The sequence below is a fragment of the Amblyomma mixtum genome, chromosome 3, assembly GCF_055824585.1.
Source record: "Amblyomma mixtum isolate Tamu chromosome 3, ASM5582458v1, whole genome shotgun sequence".
NCBI classification, from domain to species: domain Eukaryota; kingdom Metazoa; phylum Arthropoda; class Arachnida; order Ixodida; family Ixodidae; genus Amblyomma; species Amblyomma mixtum.
The window spans coordinates 180,908,806-180,932,058 of NC_143014.1; the positions used below are offsets into that span (position 1 = coordinate 180,908,806).

Genomic DNA, 23,253 nt, shown 5'->3' on the forward strand with positions numbered 1-23,253 from the left:
GTGACCCCGAAGGGGGCTCCGGGTCGATGGGAGGCAGGAGGGTGAGGCGACATGCGCGGCAGTACGATGTCTGTTTCATGTGCCTCTTCCTGCGACGAACAGCCACCGGCAATCAAGTTTGTTCGTTCGCTGCTTAGTGTTCTCTCTGTTGAACGCCAGTCCGTAAGAGTGGCTGCTCCAGAATGAGAATAAAATGAAGCCTACCGTGCACCAACTTGCTAATCACTGTCAGCGCGCGTGCCCGCGTCAGGGATTATTCCGCAGCGTCTCGGCAGAAGTGTATCCTTGGCTTCCCCACAGATGTAGCTAACACCGGCTCAACTAGTTTTTCTCCGAAATCAACCAAACAAGGTGGCGCATGAAGCGTTAGCGGATTACTTCTGCCCAGCTTTCCGCAAATGGCAGGAGGTGCTTTATTTATGGGTATTTTCGTATTTGCCCGGTTCTGTGGTGTCATATGGGCGTCACTTAGTTGGCCATACAGTGGATGCAGCTATAGCGAGAGGAGGTCGTCAGGTTTCATTCCCCACTTGTATGGAACGGTTTCCGTTTTCGATAGAATGATTCTGATAACACTGGCGCAACCGACGCGAACAGCTAGTGTTATCAAAACAACGCGGAACATCTGCGTTTCCGGCTTGAATCACGTAAAGGAACTTTTACAGTGTCCGTTCGCCATCATTATGCACAGGAGTGCGTTTTCCCTTGGGGTTGCAGCAGTACGATCGAAGTACGCAGTACGATCGAAGACACGGACGAATTAGTGAACACTCAGGAAGCGGCGTCTCTTTCCGCCTTGCGAAAAGCAATCCTTCCCTCGGGAGCTTCGGGATAAACTAGCGAATTCACGCGAAGCTCGTTCGCTGCCTACACGCTTCGATTACAGTCGTGAGGTTTATCACGGAGGCCGGCATGGAAGACAGCTTGTGCTGCGAAGGACAACAATCCTTCGACAGAAAGAAAGAAAGAAAGAAAGAAAGAAAGAAAGAAAGAAAGAAAGAAAGAAAGAAAGAAAGAAAGAAAGAAAGATACGCGCTGGCCCATCGACGGGGAAGAAAGAGGGGTGTTTGCATTCGGCGGTGTATAGGTCCAACTAGTCATTTGCGATGACCATTAGGTAGTGCCTACTATGTACGCACCTTGGGCGCACGCGCGCGCGCGTAATCTATCTATGCACAAGGGAAACCGTTGCTGCTCGTTTAGTTCTTGGAGTGCTGCCGCTGCAGGGAGCCCCACTGTAAGAGTGCAACGTCGTCAGTACGCGTACGCCTCCTCCGCGCTTCCGTCGTTCCCTGGTGGGCCTCTTTCCATTGACAATCATCACCACATTCGTGCTCATCGCTGTAGCCACCGCTCTGCCTAAAAGGGCGCTGCCGGTTGTCCCGAGAGAAAGACACCTTCCGCTCTGACAAACTTCCTCCCCGCTCTTCGCCAAAGCCACCTCAGCGCGGCGGAAAAAAACAAAAAAAAAAACAAAACAAACAACAACGGGGGGGGGGGGGGGGGGGGGCAAACCGCGCCAGAACCGAACGAAGTGAACCGCCAGCGTACACATCCATTGCAGGAAGGGCAAAGTTGCTCTGGTCTAGGAACGGCTTCCTGCTCGGAAGCGTGTATTCGCACGTATCCGCGTGCGGTAGACCGAGTTCACCGCTTTCTTTCTCGCCTTATTTTTTTTTATTTCGCCCTTGTCTCCTCCTCTTCCTTCAGAATGGCTCAGACAGAACGGAAATCGCATTTCCCCTTACAGAGACGGTCTCTTTCGTAACCGATTCGCTCGTCGTGCGGCCTCAAGGCGCACTTTTCTGGAGCCCCGCTGTGAAAAGCCACTCGGCGAACCGCTCTCCGGCACGGCGTACGCGAGTCTCGGCGTCACCACACTCAAGATCCGGCTAGCCGTGGCGAAGTAGAAACAAAAAGGAAGAGGCACCGAAAAGGCCACCGTGCAGCCCTCGCTAAAAGAGAGAGGGTTGGCGATGGTCAGGACATCACCGGTAAAAACGGGGTTGGGATACTTGCCAAGCTGCGCAAAACCTTCTCGCATGTTATTCATGCTTAGCGGTCGCAAAAACAAACAGACGCGAAATCGCAATAGGTAAAGCTTTAAGCTTTCTTTTGGAACGCGAAGCCTGAATGAGGCCTTGCTTATGCGTTCAACACCAGCTCAACTTTACGTAGACGAGCAGTGTACAATCTCTGTTTTCGCAACCAATTTTCGAAGCTTTTGGGCGCAAAGTGCATTCAATGAAAAGTAGAAGTAATGTTGCAACATCATGCCTAACGTCGCACTAGCCGATTTAAAGAGATAGTGTGATCGTTTCAAATTACGGCAGAACATGGTGTGGCTTGACTTCATTGTCTGCTGGTCATGAGTTTGTGGCGTCCGAAGGGTTGTTTTCGCGTTTTTGCACCTAAACAAAAGGATTTTTTTCAATGCAGCAGGAACGTACGTTCATCGTCCAATTTCCTATCGCCGCACCTTCCAAAGCATCAACCTTCACGATATTACTTCCAAGACAGAGACCGGACGTAGAAAAGGTGTATCACTTTTAACCAATGCCTGTTCGCTCGCTTACAGTTCCATGCACCATACGCAGTAAATTGTTTGCTCCTAGTCTGCAAGAGGCTGATTTCATACTCTGAGGAATGAAATAAATATGGCAAATATCAAAACAATGAGTAAAGAAATCTTTCAGCAATATGCAGGATAAGGGAACGAACAGTACAGTCGGATACAACTCAAGAACGAAGCGGCGGGTGACCCTCAAGAAGGTCCCCGTGCCAAGGGCGTCGCCTGAGTTTCATGAGGTCATGGTTAATCCCCTGTAATGCTAGCGTGACAAGGGATTAACTACAGATTAACTTAACCTGACAGGGGATTAACGACGGATTAACCACAATGTCATAAATATCGGTCGACGCCATTGGCCCAAGGGTCTTTTTTGCCGCCGCTATCTTGAGCTGTATCCGACTATAGATCCGGCAAGAGACTAATAATAATAATAATAATAATAATAATAATAATAATAATAATAATAATAATAATAATAATAATAATAAAGCGTGATTAACTATCCCTGTGGATATCAACCCTTGCCATAGCCATCAGACAAGCTCGTAACAAATTTCACGAGGCCGCATGAAAACCAGCCGAGGTTAATTCTAAAGGCTATAGTTGAAAACGGGTGCGAGCAAATCCGGGCGTTGCCAAAAGTGGCAAACTGATGAGGTGTATAATGAGGCGAATGCAATCACCCCGTAGCTATAAGGCCACTAACGCCGAGTGTACTCTCGGATGCTCTGAGACATGCGCCGCCTCTGGAGAGCTCCGCCAGAAGCTATAGATAGCCTTCGAGTTCGAGACTTCTGAGAGCATTTGTTTTTAGTGTCCGTGCTATTGCATGGAGCTGGGCACTGATAACACACATGGAGTATAACTGGTTCCAAATGACTTGAACGGGTGCTGAACAGGCAAAGTTAAAACACTTGACTGAAAATGCCTCTAGCTGCACTACTTAGGGCGAGACCTACACTGTAAACACAAATAAGCCCAAATAGGAATATAAATGGCTAGTGTCCGCTTTTAAACTCCTTATTGAAAATTGCGCAATCGACTTTAAGAAGTAAAAAAGAGGAAATCCTCCTTTTTTACTGCCGTCGCGAAATCGAGGAGTAAAATAAAGCATTTACATGATTTTACTACTTTTCCAAGAAGGAGTATGTCGGCTTCAATACTCCTTCAGGCCCTTTATGCACTCCTTAGTGTCTGCCCGCCGCCTAGTGGCAGCTGCCGGTTCGCTGCACTTGCAGGTGACGACGCCGGCTCTGTCGTCGCTGCCTGCTCGCCTGTGCTTTTGCTGCTTCACGCACGTTTGTCTTGTTACAAGACACCGGATCGCCGCAACCTCGCGCACCAAGGTGCGCCACAGACAGTGCCTGTGAAGCCCCCAGTGTATTCGGAGAACGCTTGGTGTTGCATCGCCTGCGACGGCAGTCTGCGAGAGGCTTAGCCAGCCGAGCTCAGCCGAGCCAACATGGCGGTGTGTGACGCGTCGACCTCCCCGAAGCCGCCAGTTTGCCACCCGCTCCTTTGCGCGCTCTTGTCGTGACGTAAGACTGGACATCATCGACCTTAGCAGCAACGTGCTGCAATGAACGTCTCACTCAAGCCAGCAATATGTGCAGAAGAAGCGGCTAGTCATTCATTGTCTACGCAGCATACAAGTGTTGGCTGCTGCCGCTTCGCCGCGCCGACATGGCGATGTGTGTGTGACGCACCAGTTTTCTCGACATCGTCGGCCCCTCTTTCTTTCGCTGTATTGCAAGAATACTAAAGACCGGATTATCATCGTCGTGTGTTCTGGTAAGCAGTATTAAACTCTCATTTGATGCCATAGACGCGCATGCACTTAACGCCGCTCCCTTTTCAGTGCGCGTAGACTTGCTGTGAACCACGGGTGCGCCGAGATGAAAGGCTTAACGAGAACAGCAAAACAGCAAAGGCTTCATTGTGGTCCGGTGGAGCCAACTCACACAGCAGGCATGAAGTAAGTATCTGAGAAATTTGTTGTTGCATGCGGCTGAAAAAAAGAGTGTGGCACTGCAGTCGTGGCTGTTACGCTAACATGTACAGCTGGAACTACGGTCAGTTCTTCTAGGGACCAAATTTTCTTCATGCGTTCACGCCCCATGAATGTGGAAAAGCTGTACAGGCAATGACAGGTGAAAATGCACAGCCTTGGGGTCTGTGAATTTTTGTCACGTTATTACGAACAGTGCTGAGAACCGTGCCCTAATCGGTTGCTTCCTTTCCTGTGTTTTAAGAGGGCCTTGTTATGCAAACAATGCAAGCGATTTTATTCTTTTCAGTCAGAGCACAGGACATGGCGACGCCTTAGCGCTCACGGAGATTAGCTAAACTGTTACATTTTCCGAGTTGGTGGCATCTTAACGTTGCAGCGATTTTCGGCAGCGGGCATGAGGTTTCAACCATACTGAACGCTGCCTTTTCTGGATGGTTAGGCGTCTAGTTCCAAAATGTGGTATCTTGTAAGCTCTTCGCATTTGAAAAATGTTAAAAGAAGTTTCCACTTCGCGTGCAGTTTCCGAACACATTCCATTATGTGAAACTCGTGGAGGCAAGCGTTCCGGTTCAGACTGCTGATCCCAGGAAGGCAGCGAAAGAAAAAGAATAAAGCTTACGCCAGTGTACGAGATCACCTGCTCGTGCGTAGTACATTGGCGAAAGCAAGCATTTCCCAGAAAAACTGAAGCAGCACAAAGCGGATGCCAAACAAATGAACAAGGAAGGAAGCGCGGGTTGACAAGACTGACTTCGAGGGAACTATCCTTGCATCAACTGTCTACGATCAGTGACCCGGCGGATGACTAACCGAAGGCTTAAAAAAGGCAAGCTGTGACTCACTCGCAGTCACACCTGCTGAAAGAACCAAGAAGATTCCCAAACATGTTTTTTTTTTCTGGTTGGCGTTCTTTCTCGAAAGTATATTCCTTACCCAGCCAGATAGACCTGTCTAGAATGTTTTCTTTTGAACCCTGGCCACGAATGTGAGGGTAAAGCTTAACAGAAGACAGGTGGCGGCGGGAGGGTGGGTCTGGTGGTAGCTTTCTATTCCTAACAATGCCTGCTATGTCAGTCACCCTTGCCCTGCCTTTGGCCTATACACAGAATGAGGACGTCCTGAAAATGCGTAGCTGCGGGCTCTCCCATCAAGGAAATTGCATGTAAGCTTCCGCTGCGTGTATGCAAAGCGCTGTCTTTTGTTTGCATGTTTTGATTTCAGTAATTGGTTCTGATATGGTGCCTGAAAAGCATGAGGAACCTCTGAAAAGTAAAAAAAAATTATATCTCGAGGCCTCTTTCGGTGCAGGAACGCAGCCAAAGGCAGCGCGAATGCGCAAGTGCCTCAGTAAGACCATTTTATTTTTTTTTTCAGTTTTATGCTTTGCGGAAAAAATGTTCCCTATCGATGCTGCTTCCCATTCGCCGTATTGCCTTAACGTTTACGGAAGCGGCTCTCTGGAATTTGTGATTCCCTGAAAACCGCGTTTAGCCGCTGTCATCCGACAGGGTACAGGTATGTATTAGCTAGTTGATTACCTACTATGTTCTGCTAGCTAATCTTTTGTCATGAAAAACGTTTAAACTTCAATAATACCTACTTTTTTGAAAAGTGCACTCTGAACGGTTGACTTCTACACTTGAAGCACGTCATACTTCAAGCTTAGAGGTGCAATTCCACTGATGCATTTGTTTTTCTAATCTTTCTTTCAGAAGGAGCCTGTATGTTGACAGCGAAGCATTTCAAGGTTCCCTCCTTGCTTTCAAGTGTGGCATCTCTATTTTCATTCCTTTGGATATTTAAATTATGTACCCAAAGACAGCGTGGGTTAAGGCACTCTTCTTTTCTACAGGGGCCAAGACGTTGGTTCTCTGTAACCGTCGAAAGCAAGCTGCCGAACACATGTCTCAAATGTTTTGTACCCAATAAAATATTGTTTGAAATAAATCACTGTAAGTTTATCGACGCATTTATCCTGGAATATCAAGCTCTAAAATGAGCCTTCCATACGAATACTTTATTTCAAATCGGCTTCCGCATCAAGTGAAGTAATATACTCATCTGGGAATCATAAATGTAACCCTATAGTAAGAAACATTTCTCCAAAAATTTCCTGTCAAAACTACTTAAAAGGAACAGGCACGTACTCCTGAAATGTACTATAAAAGTAGCTGCAAAGGAGTATATAATACTTCTATTAATTGCCATGCTAACTCCTTTGTGATCACAACTTTACTCCTAAATAAACTCCCGTCTGCAGAGCGGTAACACTTTACTCCTTCTAGCACTCCGAAAGTATCCCTTCAAGCAGAGGAGTAGACGATATACTCCTATTCTGAGGAGTATAAAAACCCCTTTTCGGGAGTGCGCTACGCGATGAGCCATTTACTCCTATCCGGGTGTTTTTCGGTTTGCAGTGTACCTCAGTAGTTCCTCGGTTGATATCGGTATCCTGTGCGACAGCGTGGGAAACGCATGAAACAAACACCGAAGCTTCCTTTCTTGCTTATTTTTTTGGGGGGTAAGGTTATTAACAGCTGCCGCAAAAACGCCCCGGGCGACGGCAGCAACCTGAATGGGTCCACGTAAATGAACCTTCGAGCCACATGCGAGCCTGTTTACCGAGCCGCAAAGCGGTCACTCGGCCAGGAGAGAGCCCCCGGGGCAGGGAGACAAGCAAAAGCGTAACTCGCTTAAGTCAGTTTTTAAAAGATAAGCCGCGTAATTACATTTTCGTATCTATGTAGGTGGTGCACAAATGATTCGTTTCTTTCCACACTTGTTCCTTAATACTGCGTTTAAGCGGTGTAAATGATGTCAACCGAGCTGACACACAACAAGCCCGCGTTTTAGAATACAAACGCCAGTGTCATGTGCGGGGTAGAAATGGCGACCTCTGAACAAGCTTCGCGTAGCTATTCTGTGTCAATACAGGTCTGCTACGTGTTATATTACCGAACAGTACCACCAAACTGCAACCGAATGTTTTCCGAGAAAAATGTGTTATATTTCGAAAGTAATGTCGTCTGTACGACATTAAAACATGGCTCTTTGAATTACTTTGATCCAACTTAGTACAGGATAAGTGCTTTTTCGCCACGGATAAATCAAGGAGAAATATTCCCACAATGGAAGGCGTATCCTAGTGAACGAACACTGAGTGTGCGGGTTGTTCTATTTTTACGTTGCATCTAGACAATGAATGAACGATGTGCACACGGAAAAAGTGACTGCAATCGGGTACTTACGATTGTACAGCTTAAATCTATTTAGCAAGAGCCATTGTCCAAACGTTGCGTTTTGAAATAAATAACGACGAACTGCATGGTGGCGTAAGTCCGACAGGATGTTGTCGCATCGTTTTCAAGGCACACTACAAACATGCACTGAGGAATGGAGAGCCAGCATGCAAGCGGCCGTCAAACACGCAAACACCTGCGCCCCGGACCGAGCACTTGGAGGCATCACCAATCACACCCCGCGTGCCAGACAACCGGCTCTTTCACTACCTCACGAAAAGCTGTCAATTTAACCGGCCAACAGTTGCATGCCCCCGCAGCTTTCCGACAGTTTCGCTTCTCGAAACACGCTTGCATGGTAAGGGTGCGTGCGTACGCCCCGTTAATCCCGCAAGGACGCTGCGCCCGCTGAGGACGGGCGTGGTCGGCGCGCGCACTGATCCCTCGCTCACGCACGCACTGTGTATCAGGGGAACCAGGCACTGCGACGGCCGCAGACAGCCTTGGCCGCGGTTGGTTCTAGTCGGCTCCGCCTTGCATGTCCCACACTCCAGAACCAGTTGGATGGTGGCTCGCCTGCCGTTGTTGCGCCTGCCGGTTACAGGCAATGCTGACCGTTCGAATTTCGGCAATCGCAAGCAATGGCTATAACAGGGGATCCTCGAAGACGTGAGCACTCCTTGAGTGAGCTTTAACACGACGGGACTCGGTGGGCGACAACAGGCTCTGCACACTCTGCCGCTTCTGCTCGCTCACAGCGGGTCGCTGCCGGCTTCGCCCGCCTCCCGCCCCAACAAATGGTCAGAGCGGAGCGAGCAGGGAGCATTGCAACGCGACGCCGCCGGCGTGCGATCCCTTTCTCCTGCTCTGCCCAGAGGTCATGATAGCTCTGCTTCGCGCACAGATGCGGGCTGGGAAGCCAGGGCGCGTTGCCTGTATCTCTGGACGGCCACTGAACCACGTCGCCGTCGTGCGAGCAAGAGCGGGGTTGTTGACCGACGTCTTAACGACGTCCTGTCGCGTCTGCTCAGGTTAGAGGCTCGCCACTTGTAATGCTTCTATTCTCGTTCTCCTCGGCGGTGACGTTTCGCGGGTGCATTTCGTTCTCCTTCCCCCATTTAGCGTCGAGCTGCTGCATGAATAAGCATGTCGGCTAGCCTGGATGTCTCACGCATCCGAAGTTTCGTCGGCAATGTTCCCGTCTTTCTACTTCGACGGGGTGGCTCTCAACAAGCGGATGTACAAGCGGGGTGGCGTTAACAAGCGGATGTACGGAACCTAACAGCGGGAATCATGCAGCCTGCTTAAGCAGCTCAGGGAGCGAAGCATCTCTTACATGACAACGGAAGAAACTGAAACTGAAGAAACTGCGCACATCAATTCCGATTCGAATGCAGTGGTGAAGGATACTCCTAGCAAGAACTATGAAATTTACTGCCATGTATCTAAGCTCTTAGAACTAACCAGACTGCTTTTGTTGCAGTTTGTGCAGAGAAGATGCTACAAGCGGGCGTTATTGTCGGGATACGGCGATGCAATCTACGTAATCCGCCAGCTTGTCGACAAGCACTAGAAAGCCGAATTGGACGCATTTGTTCAAATATATTCCCAACGCGCGACGAAAGCATGGGCACTGTGCGTCACGGTGCTAAATTCGCCGCAACGATAAGAAAGGCTGCGACAGGAGGGAACTCCAGCTCCGAGGGCGATAGGTTGCCTTCCAAGTGCATTACATTCGGCTATGATACACACGTACTTTTTCGTTCCTGGTTCATATGAGCTCATTCGTGGGCTTGTAACGATGCGGTGAGCAAGTGGTGCTTGTGGACGCGTAGGCGTAGGAACAAAACCAGAATAAACAGCCGTGTTAACTAAACGGTAGCTGCACCTGCGTTCACGCTACCACAGCTTTCCCTGGTTCGTTGTCGGCGCCATCGAGTGGCGGAGCTCTGCAGCATTGGTGCGGGCCGCCGACACGCAGTGAGGCCGTGCTTCCTGTCTGCGCCGGCCGTCTCCCACAGCCGGCACTGCCCCCGGACCACCCGGTCGCCGCCGGTGCCCTGCACTGCCGTGCACTTCCGAATGGCTTCTTTTATGATCGCAACCGAGGCCGTATAATAGTATACGCGAATAACGCGGGAGGAGCGCCGACAGGCTCCCAGACGCCGCCGCCGCCAAGGCATTCTTCCTCGGGCCACGCAGGGTTCTTATATTTCGTTCTAGTTTGCTGCGCAGCCGGTCGGCTATCCAGCCGGCCACGTCGACTGTGTACTTCGTCTTCTTTTTCTCCAAGGGCATATTACTGCGTTTTGAGCCGGCTCTGCTCGGCGGCACGACCTCTCCTCGGCGCTGCCGCCGCGGCCACAGAGGCGAGCGCGCTCTTCGCAAGGGACAGAGGAGAAGTACCGAGAGGAAGGGGCCCCAACGATATGGCTCCTCTTCCCTGCAGCCCCTCCGCGCGTAGCCCATGCCGCTCCTCCTTTCATTTCTTTTTTTTTTTCTTCTTTCCTCCACTGGCGTCTACCGCGTCTACCACCCGTCGGCAACATATCTCTCTTTCTCCGCTGAGCATGGAACGCAAAGAAAGAAAATAGCCGGCTCCTTCCATCTTTTCGACTTTGTACACGTTAGGCGTGAGGGGCGCTTCCAACGCGGAGCGCCGGCGGCGTTGCAGGTCATCGCTCCTACACAAGCGGCGCTCGACCAGTTGATGAACCATCATATCCCGGCTGCCGCTTCTGCTGAGATGGCCGCCAGGCATGCCGCTTCCTCTGCCGCAGGATTTATGCCCTTGCACGGCGTCACGTACCCTCTTCGCCAGGGGGGCCGCCGTACATCTGGGTGGTGTGTGTTGCACTTGTTATGAGGTGAGGACGAGAAGGCATGCGGAGGGGCAGCGGCGAAAGGAGGTGTGAGAAAAGCAGCGAACAACGACTACCCCCTCTGTCCGCTGTGTACGTGCGAGCAGCACACTGACGCGCTGAATTCACGCAACGATTCCTAAGACACTTTTGTTCAACAAACATTTCGGAATAGGGAGAGGACTGAGGCCGTTTGAGAGTGTTGTTGCTGTTGTAGGGATAAAGCTGCAGCTTCTGGCCTTGTTGGAAAGCGCTGCTGGTAATCGCACCGCACCGCATGTACTCGTTTTATCAGTGTCCACCTCTTGATAGCGGACAAGGGCAGTGGTAGGCGTGAAGCAACCAAAAATCGCATGTCTCGCACCTCCAACAGCCATCGTGTTCACACGGTTAAGCGCCAAGAGTAAGGCGGCGTGCTGCCTCTGGTGTGTCCGCAACATCAGCAGAAGAGATCCACTTGAGCTAGCCGCGAGCAGTGTGGCTATAGTCAGGGCTCTGAGTGCCATATATATGCACGGCTGGGATCACTTGCAGCCGTTGAAAGAGTGGTGTTTCATGTCACAATGGGCGAAGAAACCGCGGTGGCTCAGCGGTTATGGTGCTCGGCTGCTGACCCGAAAGACGCGGGTTCGATCCCGGCCGCGGCGGCTGGAATTTCTTTGGAGGAGAAATTCTAGAGGCCCGTGTACTGTGCGATGTCAGTGCACGTTAAAGAACCCCAGGTGGTCGAAATTTCCGGAGCCCTCCACTACGGCGTCTCTCATAGCCTCAGTCGCTTTGGGACGTAAAACCCCCATAAACCAAACCAAACCAAACCGAAGAAACGGCAACGCAACGATACGTTTGAGGCTGTAATTCATCCATTGAATTGCTAATCATGTGCCACAAGCGTCTACTAAAAGCAAGACTCATATGAATTTTTCCGTTCGCTGCGGCGTCTCTCATAGCCGGAGTCGCTTTGGAACGTTAAATCCCATAAACCAAACCAATTTTTCCTCACTGCCTGGTGATTAATTCTTCGCAAGTGTATGGCTACAATTATGGGCGTATCGTCAGTCGTTCCCGCTTCTATAGTCGAAGTCGTGAAGAGCCGTTTTCTGCTGCAGCGAGGCGCTGCTTGCCTGATGGTTGCGGCCACACCTGGTTGGCTCCAGAGCGGCCATCGAGAATTCGGGTCGCAGCGACTGGAGGGAACACGACAAGAAAAGAAAGTCAAGCGACTAAAGCGGGAAGCACTATGCTAACGACCACGTGCGGTCTAATTTTTTTTTCTTTCCGACTGGTGTAGTGGCGGCGCTGTGCGGTGAAGATAAAGAACCCGTTACGAAGTAGTTGCACCGCCTGACTGGAGCCTGCAGCCAGTTATTAGAAACGCCATGGTTTTTTGCGCAAGATCGTGACAGGCTGAGGCAGACAGCGGGGCTAGGGGGTCTCACCAAAATAATAACTCCGAACGTTGGTGATTACACGAATGAACGCATTGCGCAAGTTGCCCTATATGCAGCGACGCTGAGGATAGAACGGGGATTTCGTATGTTACCCCCCCAGGCGGCAACGTGAGAACATGTGAACGGTGCGCGCGCGTGCGAGCCTTCTGAAAAGAGAAAAGCCCAGAAAAAAAAGGAAAAAAAAAACGCCTACACGATCGATGGGTGTTACAAGATATTTGGTATTTTGTTCTTAGCACCTGGAAGAGTGCTGGCATTTCTCTGAGACGTGAGACGTCTCCAGGATGCCAGTGACGTCGCTGCTCGCGGAAACGCTCTTCTCTTGACGACTGTTTTACCGCGCGTGCTTTTTTACCTTACTGAGAGCACGGGCGAGGCTTTGGGAGGTGCTAAACCTAAAAAAGAACAAAGGGCCGAGAAATATGGCCCTTCTCTTCAGCACGCGCGCATTTACGCAAATCACGTAGACACATAATGCTAGAAGTCGGATTTCTGAAGTATGGTGGTCAGGGCTGACAACGTGTCAAGCCCATCCCGACGGTCGCCTGTGCTAAGCCAACATTTCGCTCATGTCCGAGACTAGAGTCTACGGCGCTTGCGGAGCCCCGCGCACTGTCGTCAAAGGCGCGAACTGCGTGACCATGACTGAGCACGCTCTTGGATGCTCCTGTATGCTGGTGGGCTTGGAGCGCGTCGTTCCCCATCCGTTAGCACAAAGCGTGCGGTCTTGCGCTGAAATGAGCAGAGGAACATTTGTCCTCTCTCTTAACGCAAACGAAAAAGTTACTCCGAATCGACAAGTGAAATTAGCTTTTGAGTGCTCAAACCGATGGCGCAAGTTTTTAAGCGTTCCTTTAATTTCTTTGGTAATAATCGCTGCGTATACGCGAGTCTTGTTGCCCGTCGTCTGTGGAATCCTATATGTGCAGATACTTAAGTGAATTTCTGTATAATGTCCTATCGGTGCGCTTAATGAGGGCGGACGATAGCGAGATACCTTTGAAGGGAGTTTGCCCGCTGCATTGAATTTCTTCGAAACGGTAGCGTGCATAAACCTACGTTGACGTGGCAGTTTCGTACTAGTTTCGTAAGCAGCAGATTTTAAAACGTTCCTAGCATAGCGCAGCGAAAAAAAAAAACACGTAAAGAACACCACGCTCTAAGCAAAACTATAGCTTTGGTGCGTGCGTGCATACCTGTGTTTTGCGGGGATAATTTCGATCCGTAGGCGTAAGGCATTTCGTCAAAAAGTGAAGATGAGAAAACCGCAAAAAAACAAGCTAAAGCAGAAGAGCCCAAGAGAAAAGACTATATATATTTTTTTTCTTTGCGAGCAGAGAAGCAATAAATTTATCTTTTCACTTCGAGTGCTACCAAAAAAGTGTACGATGCCGACCTGACCTCGTGGCACGTTACCTTGAGGACCGCGCTTTCGTGTAACTTTTGCATGCAAGACCTCTCATTTTGCCATCCTTCAGGTCAGCACTTTCAAGTGCAGCTGTCACCTGAGCGAACCCGCTGCAGGCTGTGTTCTGGCGCAGCCTTCGAGAGGCACACGCTGGGAGCAATCGCGCGGTCTACCGTGCCGAGGCGCAGACGCAACGTGACGCAGAGAGAAAACAGGTAGGAACTTGGACGGGGATATGCAATACTTCGCGTCAAGCAGCCGACATTCGACTCTACGCGGGAACCTGAGCGTGACAGCAGCGGCGTCCATCCGCTAAATGGAAAAGAACGGGAAATGCGGGAGGAAAAAGAAAGAAAGAAAGAAAGAGAGAGAGGGCGATTCCTGCGAAGTGATTCACGAACGCTGCCCAGGATAACCTAATAAAGCGCCGATTCTCTCGCTCTCCTTCTCGCCCTCTCCTCTATCTGTCGTTTTGTTTCTCTTTTCGGTCATGAACTTGGTTTTCCACGCCGGCGTGCGTTGGATCGCGCATCCGGGAAGTGGAGCGGTCTTTGGGGCACTCCCCGATTCGAGGACAGCCTTTCGTTTTGTTTTGTATTGCTTCGCCCGCAATTACAGCGCCTCTGCCGTCAAGCAAGACAAATCGCCGAGGCGCCGTGGCACGGCGCCGTTCCTATTTTTTTTTTTTTTTTCTGTCAATAAATTGGCAGCACAGCAGCCCTTCATTACCCCTAATTTATAATGCGGACGACGGGCGCGGGGAGGAATCTGCGGAGCACCTCCGCAGGCAGGCATTTCCGCGCGGGTGAATACCGCCGCGTAACCACGGAGTGGATGGCGTATAATAACACTGTCGTAGAAATACACCTGCGCTGCTGTATACTACCAGTGCACAGAGCGGGTCCCGTGCATCCACGCGCCTAGTTTACGTTGGTCTTTCATTCCACCACCAGACTCGTGGCACAAGCTCAACAAGGTGCGAGACGCGACACACTGCGCGGCGGGGTCGTGAGCTTTCGGCGTCGCTAATGCCGAGGTCGTGGGTTTGGATGGGCGAGGTGAATAACATGAGCTGGTGAATGTTTAGAATTTGCTTCGAACAGCTTTTTCGTCTGCTCCTCTAGGACTGCAAGCCTGGCAAGATACTGAAAATCGCAAGCTGAATTATATCCCTGCTGCGCATTTTTTTTCGGCACCACGTTGCATGTCCTACGCTATACACACTGTTTGTTGTTCGCTGTACGGACGACGACTCTCTCTCTCTCTCTCTCTCTCTCTCTCGGAGGCGTGCTTCCCATACCCCTGTTTATTTGCATTCACTATCGTCCATAGCAAACCCACCACTATTGTTTCTGATATGTGTTCTTGGGAGGTGGCAGAAGTTGCAGCGAATTGTGCGCAGGGGATTTTGCAGCAAAGCAGCGGTTCAAGGTTAGTCTGGACCAATAGGTGTTTACTGCGGATGCCCATGTCCGCACGATACTATACTGCCGTTCGAGGACAGATAAAACGCGGACATTTATCAAAGGTCACGGGCGTGCTCAAACAGCCCCGTGGATTCGGCGTGGGCCTTCTTGTAGCGACAATATCAGCAGCTGCCGACTTACGCATTCCATCATTCTCTGCACACTGCTGCGAACGGCCGACGACCACCGTTTATCTGGGAGCTCAGAGAGAACTGCGAGTGCCAGTAAATGCTCGTTTTTCCCGAAGCATCAGCTGACAGGTGCCCCTGCGCGAGGCGCTGTCAATGCATGTTTACGCTGATCTTTCAAGCCCTTTTGTCAAGTTTTTTGAGGAGGCGGCAGATAAAGAAAAAATAGTGAATTTTTGTGCTGCCAACATGACGTAAGTTACAACCTTCAATTTCCCGAGTTTTACAGACCGACTGTTGTTTTGAAAAAAATTCTGAGTAACCTGAGATTCACAGCTGCACGTGAATGCAGGTCATTCAGCTTATGATTGCTTGAAGCGATTCCCTGAAAGGGTGCATGATATGAACTGGCGATACGGACTGCTGCAGTGGGCCATGAACCCGGTTGCCGGGCAGTTTTCTGGAAAGCTTCCGATACCTGCTGGCACCTGGCGAACGTTCCTGACTGGGTAGAGCCACATATATTGGCTGTCACTGTGGCAGCGTTCGTTGAGGCAACACTTCGTTCCTTTTAAGTCTTGAGCTCACTGGACAAAGCTAATTTACGGACTCCATCGTGCGTTTGGGCCGTTTAGTTCTTGAACGCACTGCATAGTTCCAGACGCCTGGACTAAGCAGTGCTTCACATTTTGACAAAAAGAAAAAAAAAAATACACTGCAATGGGCGGCCAGTCACCGTCTCCAGCCATTACGGCGAACGGCGACCATGGTGTCTCATTAACTCAGGCATCATCTCGGCCAGAGTGCTCACGCTTCATACGGTTTCTTATTGACAGGACGCCAGGATACCAAATAGTGTCCCTGACAACCTGGTCATGGTTTGAAAGGCCAGCTGACAAAACGACGCCCAGTGATAGCGTCACCGTGAAGTGTGTGTTCACTCCCATTCGAATGTCACTCAGAATGCGTACTAAATAAGAGAACTGAATAACACGAAGAAAACGACGCAGATAAGGCAGAGAGATTAAATTTATGAAGTGCTAAGTAAACTTTCAACAATGGCCGGGTATTCCTGGGCGTGTAAGCGAAGACAGTATGCGGCTTTCTCTTCTCATTCCAGACCTTAAGTGCAACTCCCCAGTGGCCTTACTAAATATCACAAAGCTTTCTCAAACAGTATCGACCTGTTTCGCGTATTCAGATCACCCCTGCGTTGAGAGGTGCGTGGCCCACGTCTGCATGCTCCAGCTGCCATGCGCGCGGGTTAATGGGGCTCGTCCAGATCAAGAGCGTTTGCACTGCATTCCACTGGCTCTTCAAAAACAGCTATACCTTTGAGTACGCATGAAGTGGTATAAATAGTTAACAGACGTCGATGTTCACGGGCAGTGCGCCCGGAGCATCTAATTGCTGCTGTCTTTCCCTGCGTGCCTTCGGTCAGGGTCAGGCTTGAATGACGCTCCCCACATGCGTGTTCCTCGATAGTTTCATTTTGCATTCGTTGCCGCCGGAGGCATACGCCAAGCTATCGATAGGCTGAAATCTCCAGCTGTTCACTGAACATACTTCTGCTTCCTTTCTCTGAAGTAGGCGCGTGCTATGTTCCAAGTGCAATTCAGTTCAACAGCATCTGTGAGGCCGGACTGCTGCTGGACTGAACTCCAGTTTGATATCGCTGTTAGATGGTGAGCAGACTCTTTCTGAACCTTTAGCGTCTCAGTATTTTGCTCGCTGTTTTCATGACACTGCGGATAATCCGGCTAAGCCATGGCTAAACCCCTTTCATCTGCTGGCCTCTCTGATGTCACGCTAGCAGGTGCAAGGGGATTAACCACGATGTCATGACTGGTCATAACGGTAGGTGGACGCTATTGGCTGGAGAGCCACCTTTTGCGGGCACTGGCTGCGTTGTTCACGAGTTGTATCCGACTAAGTGCTGCATGCAGGTCAAGAGCGCAGGCGTCAAGAAAAGAGTACAAAACGCGTTCTCAATCCAACGCAGCCTCGTTGGCTGACCCAAGGGCAGCGAGAAGAATAGGCCCTATATAGCAGGCGGTAATTAAAAGCGCGCGCCATGGCCACGATCGGTTGAACTGACTTCCAGACTGCGGCCCCATTGTGACTTACAACACGTGATTTCGCCGCTTTGCACATTCAACGGCGGGCTAAAGGTGTTGCAGCGCACAGCCTGCGTTGCAAAAGACGTATCCCAGCATTAGTTGGTTTAGTTGAAGGAAGAACAAACGGGAATTATATTTTTTTGTACTGCGTTCACGGTGTCCTAGTGAACTAATACCGGAAAGGCTAAAAGTACCCAAGCACAAGAAAGCGAATGTCATGGACCCTGACCACTTTGGGGACAAAAGCGCCGGCAGTACGAACGCATCGCAGTCCGCAGCTGCCAACAGTTTTACAAAACTCGCAGGTTCGGTTACGCAAAAGCGAGATTCGAGCGAATTTCGCGCGTGTCACCGCCAGTTCGTTGGACTGCGATGCCCCAAAGCCGGCGGCCGATCTCGTTTGAGGCAGAGCCGCTGAGGCGCAGCGGGTACCGAAATGGCCGCAGGCTTCGGTGCCGCTGCTGCCGGCTCGGCCGAGCTGGGAGCAGGTCTCGGAGGCTGGCGCCAACAGGAAACGGCGAGGATCAAGGTTGCACCGCGCCGGCGCTATCCGCGCAGCCTCCCCCTTCCTTCGTCCACGTTACCACGGAGCGGGGCCCGAAAGCGCGCTTCCTTCCTCCTCGGTTCTTTTCGCTCGTGACGGCGGGGCTTTTGCATAAGCTGTTTCGGTGCTTACACCGCCGGCATCGCGTCGAACGCAAGAACTGAGCGGTCTTTGGATTACGCCACACTGAACGCCTGACGATAAACACGAAGAGTGGTGCCATGCGACGAAGCAGCCCTTCTTTCTGCTGGTGACGTCCGTTCTCGAAATCAGGTGCGTGCTTTGCGAGGAGGTCAGTCATAAACCAGTGTGCGTTTCGTGTGTGGTGTCGTCAAGCAACGAGTGTCATTTCCTTCGTAGCCCGTAACTAGCGTTCCTGTGTACGCTTCCCAGTGGGAAATGTAAACAGAAATTCTAGCTGCTACAAGTCCGCCAAGTGTAACACCCACCATGACCATGAACCCGTGGCCGGAATATCCGGTGAAAGCCACCGCGGAGTCGAGCGGATGTGTCCGCGCTCACTTTTGCAGCATAGCCAGCCATGCGACTAGCGCTGGCGCCGCTTATCCGCGTGTCCGCAAAAAGCGGCCGACGCTCAGCCGTGTCCAGCGGAAAGGGATGCACGGGTAGGGACACTGACACGGTGGCACGCGGCCAGACAAAAACAAGTAGAATGACGTGCACAGTCGCCGGCGTGCACATTCTTTCTGCTTGCTCTTGTCCGCGTCCCTTAACAGGCTTCCACAGCACCAAAGAGGCAAGCGAGCAACTCGCTGCAGAGGCAGCGACCGGAGCTCGCGTCGTCGCTACGTACCTTGTCGATGTTAGCCGATGCGACCCTGCCGAGGGCCAGGACCACGAGGACTAAGCCTAATGTCCGTGACCGTAGCTGCCCGACGGCTCGGCTGCCGCCGCACATGACCGCCGCCGCCATCCGGCCGCGGCTTAGCGAAGATCGCTCCGTAGGCGCCCTGGAGCGGGCCACAAGAAAGGACAGGTCTGGGCAGCAGCAGCAGCCGGTCACACGGTGCTCATGGCGGTCCGCACGCTGCCACACAGAGTCGCCGCCGCACACTCCGGCCACGCGCAGGCACGGACAAGAAGGTCCCAGCGGCGTCGTCGCGTAATCCGCAAGGCTGCAGCAGAGCGCCGGCACGACTACTCCACGGGGAACGACTCGCTTCGACTGCGAAGCCAGGCCGGCCTGGGGGGGGACGCGCCGGAGAGGGGGCGGTTGCTGTCGGCGGCTTCGCCGGCGAGGAGGGCTTTTCTTCGCCGCCAGGTAGGGAACCAGGTTTCTTCTCACCTCGAGGGAGGGGGAGCGAGACGCCATCTTGGAGGGCCCCCTCCACTTCGGCCGCCTCTCTCGCGGGGTCTGCTCTGTAATTGGCGGTCCGTGAACTGGTTCGGCGGCTTTTGCTTTTTGTCTGCGCTCGGAGGTCCTGGCGCTCAGTTCCGGACGCGCCGCGTTTGGCCACCTGAAGATGAAGCCCCCTCGCTCGCCGGCGAAGGGGATCGGCCCAGGGGGGATCGCGGGGGATTCTTGGGATGCTTCCGAGCACGGTCACGGCACTCTTTTTTGTTGTTTTTCCTCCAGGGATCGGCCCGCCGGCCACGCAACGGGAGGCACCGACGAGTGCGGTCGCGCGTGTATGCGATCCCGTTTCTTTGGCAGACTGCGCGCGTCTGTGCCGGGCTTCCTGTGCGCCGCGGCGCTGTGCTGACGTCCGAGGCACAGGATGCCGCGGCCACAGTGACGGTGGCACACGCTCGCGCTCCTCGGAACCGCTGGCGTACGTCGCCGGCGTGCGTCGGAAGCGTTGCTTCTTCTTATCCGCGGTCTTCGAGGAACAGAAAGGAAGTAAGATTTGCCGCATGCGTTGCTCTCTCCACCTCCTGTGCCCGCCTACACGCCTCTTTGTGAGTAGCCGACCACAGAAACACTGCTGAAGCTCCCCACGCAGTCGCGGCTGGTTCTATGGCGCTGTCAAAGCGATCAAATGCAGAACGCCGATATCGACGTGTTTATTTTGGCAAGCTTTTTGATCGTTCCTAGGTCTGTATTAGTCAGTGGTATTTACTCCCTTGGGCACACAAGATATCAAACGATGTTCTTTGAATTAATTCTGTAGCAAACATATTGATGCATAAGCGTGCCTCATGTTCGGGTAACCAGGAATGAAACCGTCAGCGTAGCGCGTACGGTTCCTTGTGACATACAGTCTTTGTCAGAAGTAAAAGAAAGAGCCCAAGGAGTTTGATATAAGCCGTGTGGTGAGCCTTCCGTATATGTCGTAACTTTCTGAGGGGGCGAGGATGAAGATTCGTCACACCTTCAAGAGATTAGGAAAGCTGGCAACTACGAGTGCAGCGATCGTTTTAGTACTTTCATACACTATGTCAATCCCTTTGAAAATCTAAGACAATCAAAGAGAAAGTGTGAAGTATTGGAGCTCATTTTATAGACCTACTTCACTCGCATCATTATCATCATCACCACCATCCGACAAGTTACGTGGCCTGGAGGATAAAGGTCTCTACCAGTGATCTCCTAGTGCTGCTATTAAACAGCAGTTTACCCGTCCGCCCTTCTCACCGCTCGACCCCAGGTCCGAGTGCAATTCCTAATGCATTCACTGCACATGATTCTCTGTCGCCCTCGATGCTTACCTTCACTTTGTATCCCCTCTTTTTCTTCAGTTGGCCGCTGATTGCCTGTTCTGCGTCTTAGAGCCCTTCTCAAGTCCGTTTCCTCTTCTTAGTTTCAGCTAGAATATTATTTACTCCTTCGTCTTCTGCTATTCATTATGCCACCCCTCCCCTTTCTGTTCCTTAACGTTGCAATCCTTACTGCCCTCTGCATAGCTCGCTCCGCTGCTCTTAGTCTCATTCAAAGACTTTGAACGCTGGTAAGCTGCTCTTCATTGCTTAGCAACTGAAGAGCGAAGCGGCGAATGCAGCCAATGGCGGTGATCAATTCGCACGACGTCGCTGTTAATTCCCTACAGTGATATCTTAGATCAATGGCGGATGCCTCGTGAAATGGGGTTAACCATGGCGTCATGACAATCGGTCGACCCGATTGGCTGGAGGGCTTCCTTTGAGGGGTGTTTGCCGCTTCGTGTGCACGAAGGAGTGGTCGCACTCCATTCAAACAAGGAACTGAACTCAGCATTCCTTCCCTCTCCCTTTTCGTTCCCTTCATCCCCCTCCTTGTCTATTTGTCTTCTATTTGTCTCCCTTTCCGACGCTGCAATGCATTCTTATTATTTCGCTTTTTTTTTCATTTTCGGCATCTGCAGTGATTATATTACAGAAGTATACATGCATTCCCTTACTCCTTCCCGTTCCTCACTACTTACTTCAAGCTGCTGCTCCTTCGCCAGGCGACTGAAAATTACTCTCGTCTTACTCATATTACTTTTCAAGCCTTTCGTTATGCTTTGCCTGTTCGCGTCCTACTGATTGGAACTCATGCGACCAAAATATACGTAAAAAAAAAATCGCGACAAAAATCCTCCTTCACTCCACGTCGTTACAAACAAGGGGAGGTGCCAAAGCGTAAAAAGTTGCGGAGGGAACTTAAGACTATAGCCGGGCGGCTTTTCCCCGTCAAAGGACCCCCCTCCAGCCAATGGCGTCGGCCGATTCTCACGACCCTGCTAGGGTGACAATGCAGGGAGCGGTGCCACAATGGAGGGAGGGGTCTATCCCCGACTATGGACAGAGGGGACTATCCCCTTTCAGCTGCCACTCCCTGCATTGTCACGCTAGCAGGACAATGAGAATCGGCCGACGCCATTGGCTGGAGGGGGGTTCTTTGGCGGGGAAAAGCCGCTTCGTTCTTAAGTTGTACCCGACTATACTTACGTGCTATGAATGCGAAAGCATCCTAAAGGCATTTGTCCTAAAGGCCTGTGTTCTACCCTAACAGCCTTCTACTTAAATGTCTTTGTCCTGAAGGCCTTCATCATTGCCATTGATAACTCTCATCATTATTTAGTAACGTCGTTTATCATTCGATTAGTGCCCATTATCGTTAGCTATGTTAATTATTAACGAGTACTGGTGACGTCACCGGGTTTCTGGACGTCAGTTTTTCTGGACGACGCCGGGTATCGCTGCCGATGAGCCTTATAATGATTTCGCATTGCGTTCTGCAGCGGAAAGATCTGTTTGTCTGAAGTGCGGTGTTTGCTTAGACGGAAATACATCCCCTCACCAACCTCACCGTACTGCTACGCACAAAAGGCGCGCTCTTCTCTCGGAGGAGAAGCTGAGCCAGCTATCTCCATCAGCGAGAAGCTCGGTCGCAGCCGCTGCGACGGGCGTCAGACGCAGCGTGCAAGGTTCGGCGGCCTATACTACAGCAGCACTCTGCTGGCGTCCCATCGCTTTTGTTTGCATACGTGGGTGACGTCTATAAGACGGCTTGATGACCCTTGCATTCTCTGATATCCTTCGGCAAGCTGCTCTCCGCAGTTCCTTCTTGCCGATGATGCACTATAGGTAAAATGCGCCATACTGAGTTGCGGAGGAAGGGTGCTGGATGCTGTGCGAAAAATTAAGCCTTCCACATTTCTTTCGTCAGATGCAAGGAGATGAAAACTCTTCCTACATTTTCCATCGTCTTACTGAAATAACTTCAAGTGAGAAAGAGGAAATAGAGAGACAGATAGAAACAGAAAGTGGTAGACAACATAACTGATTTGCATATGTTGCGCAGCTTTCGCGCAAACAACATGATTTCTACTTCTTTGTGTGTAGTCCGCATGTAATTCCTTTAATGGCCACTATATTTTCTTATTTTCGTCTTCACCGGTAACTTCGAGTGACGTGGATCTTTATAGTTGCTGCTGAGCTCCGTTTTGATGCGGTAGAGTTTTACGAAATGGTCGCATGATTTATACAGGGTCTCACTCGCCTAGTGACTTCGTCTTCGATCCAGATTCGCTCCCTCCTACTCGCGTATCTCCCTAGACAATGAGTAGCGAATCGCATTCAAAACAGCTCCTAGTTACAAAATAAGATCCTGACGATATTCTTATAGGACAGAGCGACTGCGGTATTTACCAAGCGCTCTATAAGTGTCACGAACGCTTACATTAGAAGACGCATTTGTGTGGTGTGTGAGCAGCTGAAGAGAGTGGACTTTGCTGCCTTTAGATGTGGTATGCGATATATGGGGTTTAACGTCCTGAAGCTGCACACGGATTATGAGGACGCCGTAATGGATATGCAGTTCCGGATTAATTTCGATCACATGGGGTTCTTTAACGTGCACTTAAATCACTCAACACAGGGGTATCTCGCATTTTGCCTTAATCGAAATGTGGCCGCCGCGGCCGGGGATTCGCTGTCGTGAACTCGGGCTCAGCACCTCTCTGCTCGCCCACCCCCTTCCATGTTTTTTTTTTTTTAATTTCTCTTACAGCCTCAATTTTTTCTGAGATATA

General features: G+C 51.1%; 1 protein-coding gene across 1 annotated transcript in view; it reads right to left on the reverse strand.

The window, feature by feature from the left end:
• uif (sushi, von Willebrand factor type A, EGF and pentraxin domain-containing protein uif) overlaps positions 1-19,410 on the reverse strand; it is a 135,411-nt gene extending 116,001 nt beyond the window's left edge. The window contains exon 1 of the mRNA XM_089582118.1: positions 18,612-19,410. Coding sequence (XP_089438244.1) covers positions 18,612-19,130 — 519 coding nt within the window. The 5' untranslated portion in view covers positions 19,131-19,410. The remainder of the gene's footprint in view (positions 1-18,611) is intronic.
• Between the last annotated feature and the right edge of the window lie 3,843 nt (positions 19,411-23,253).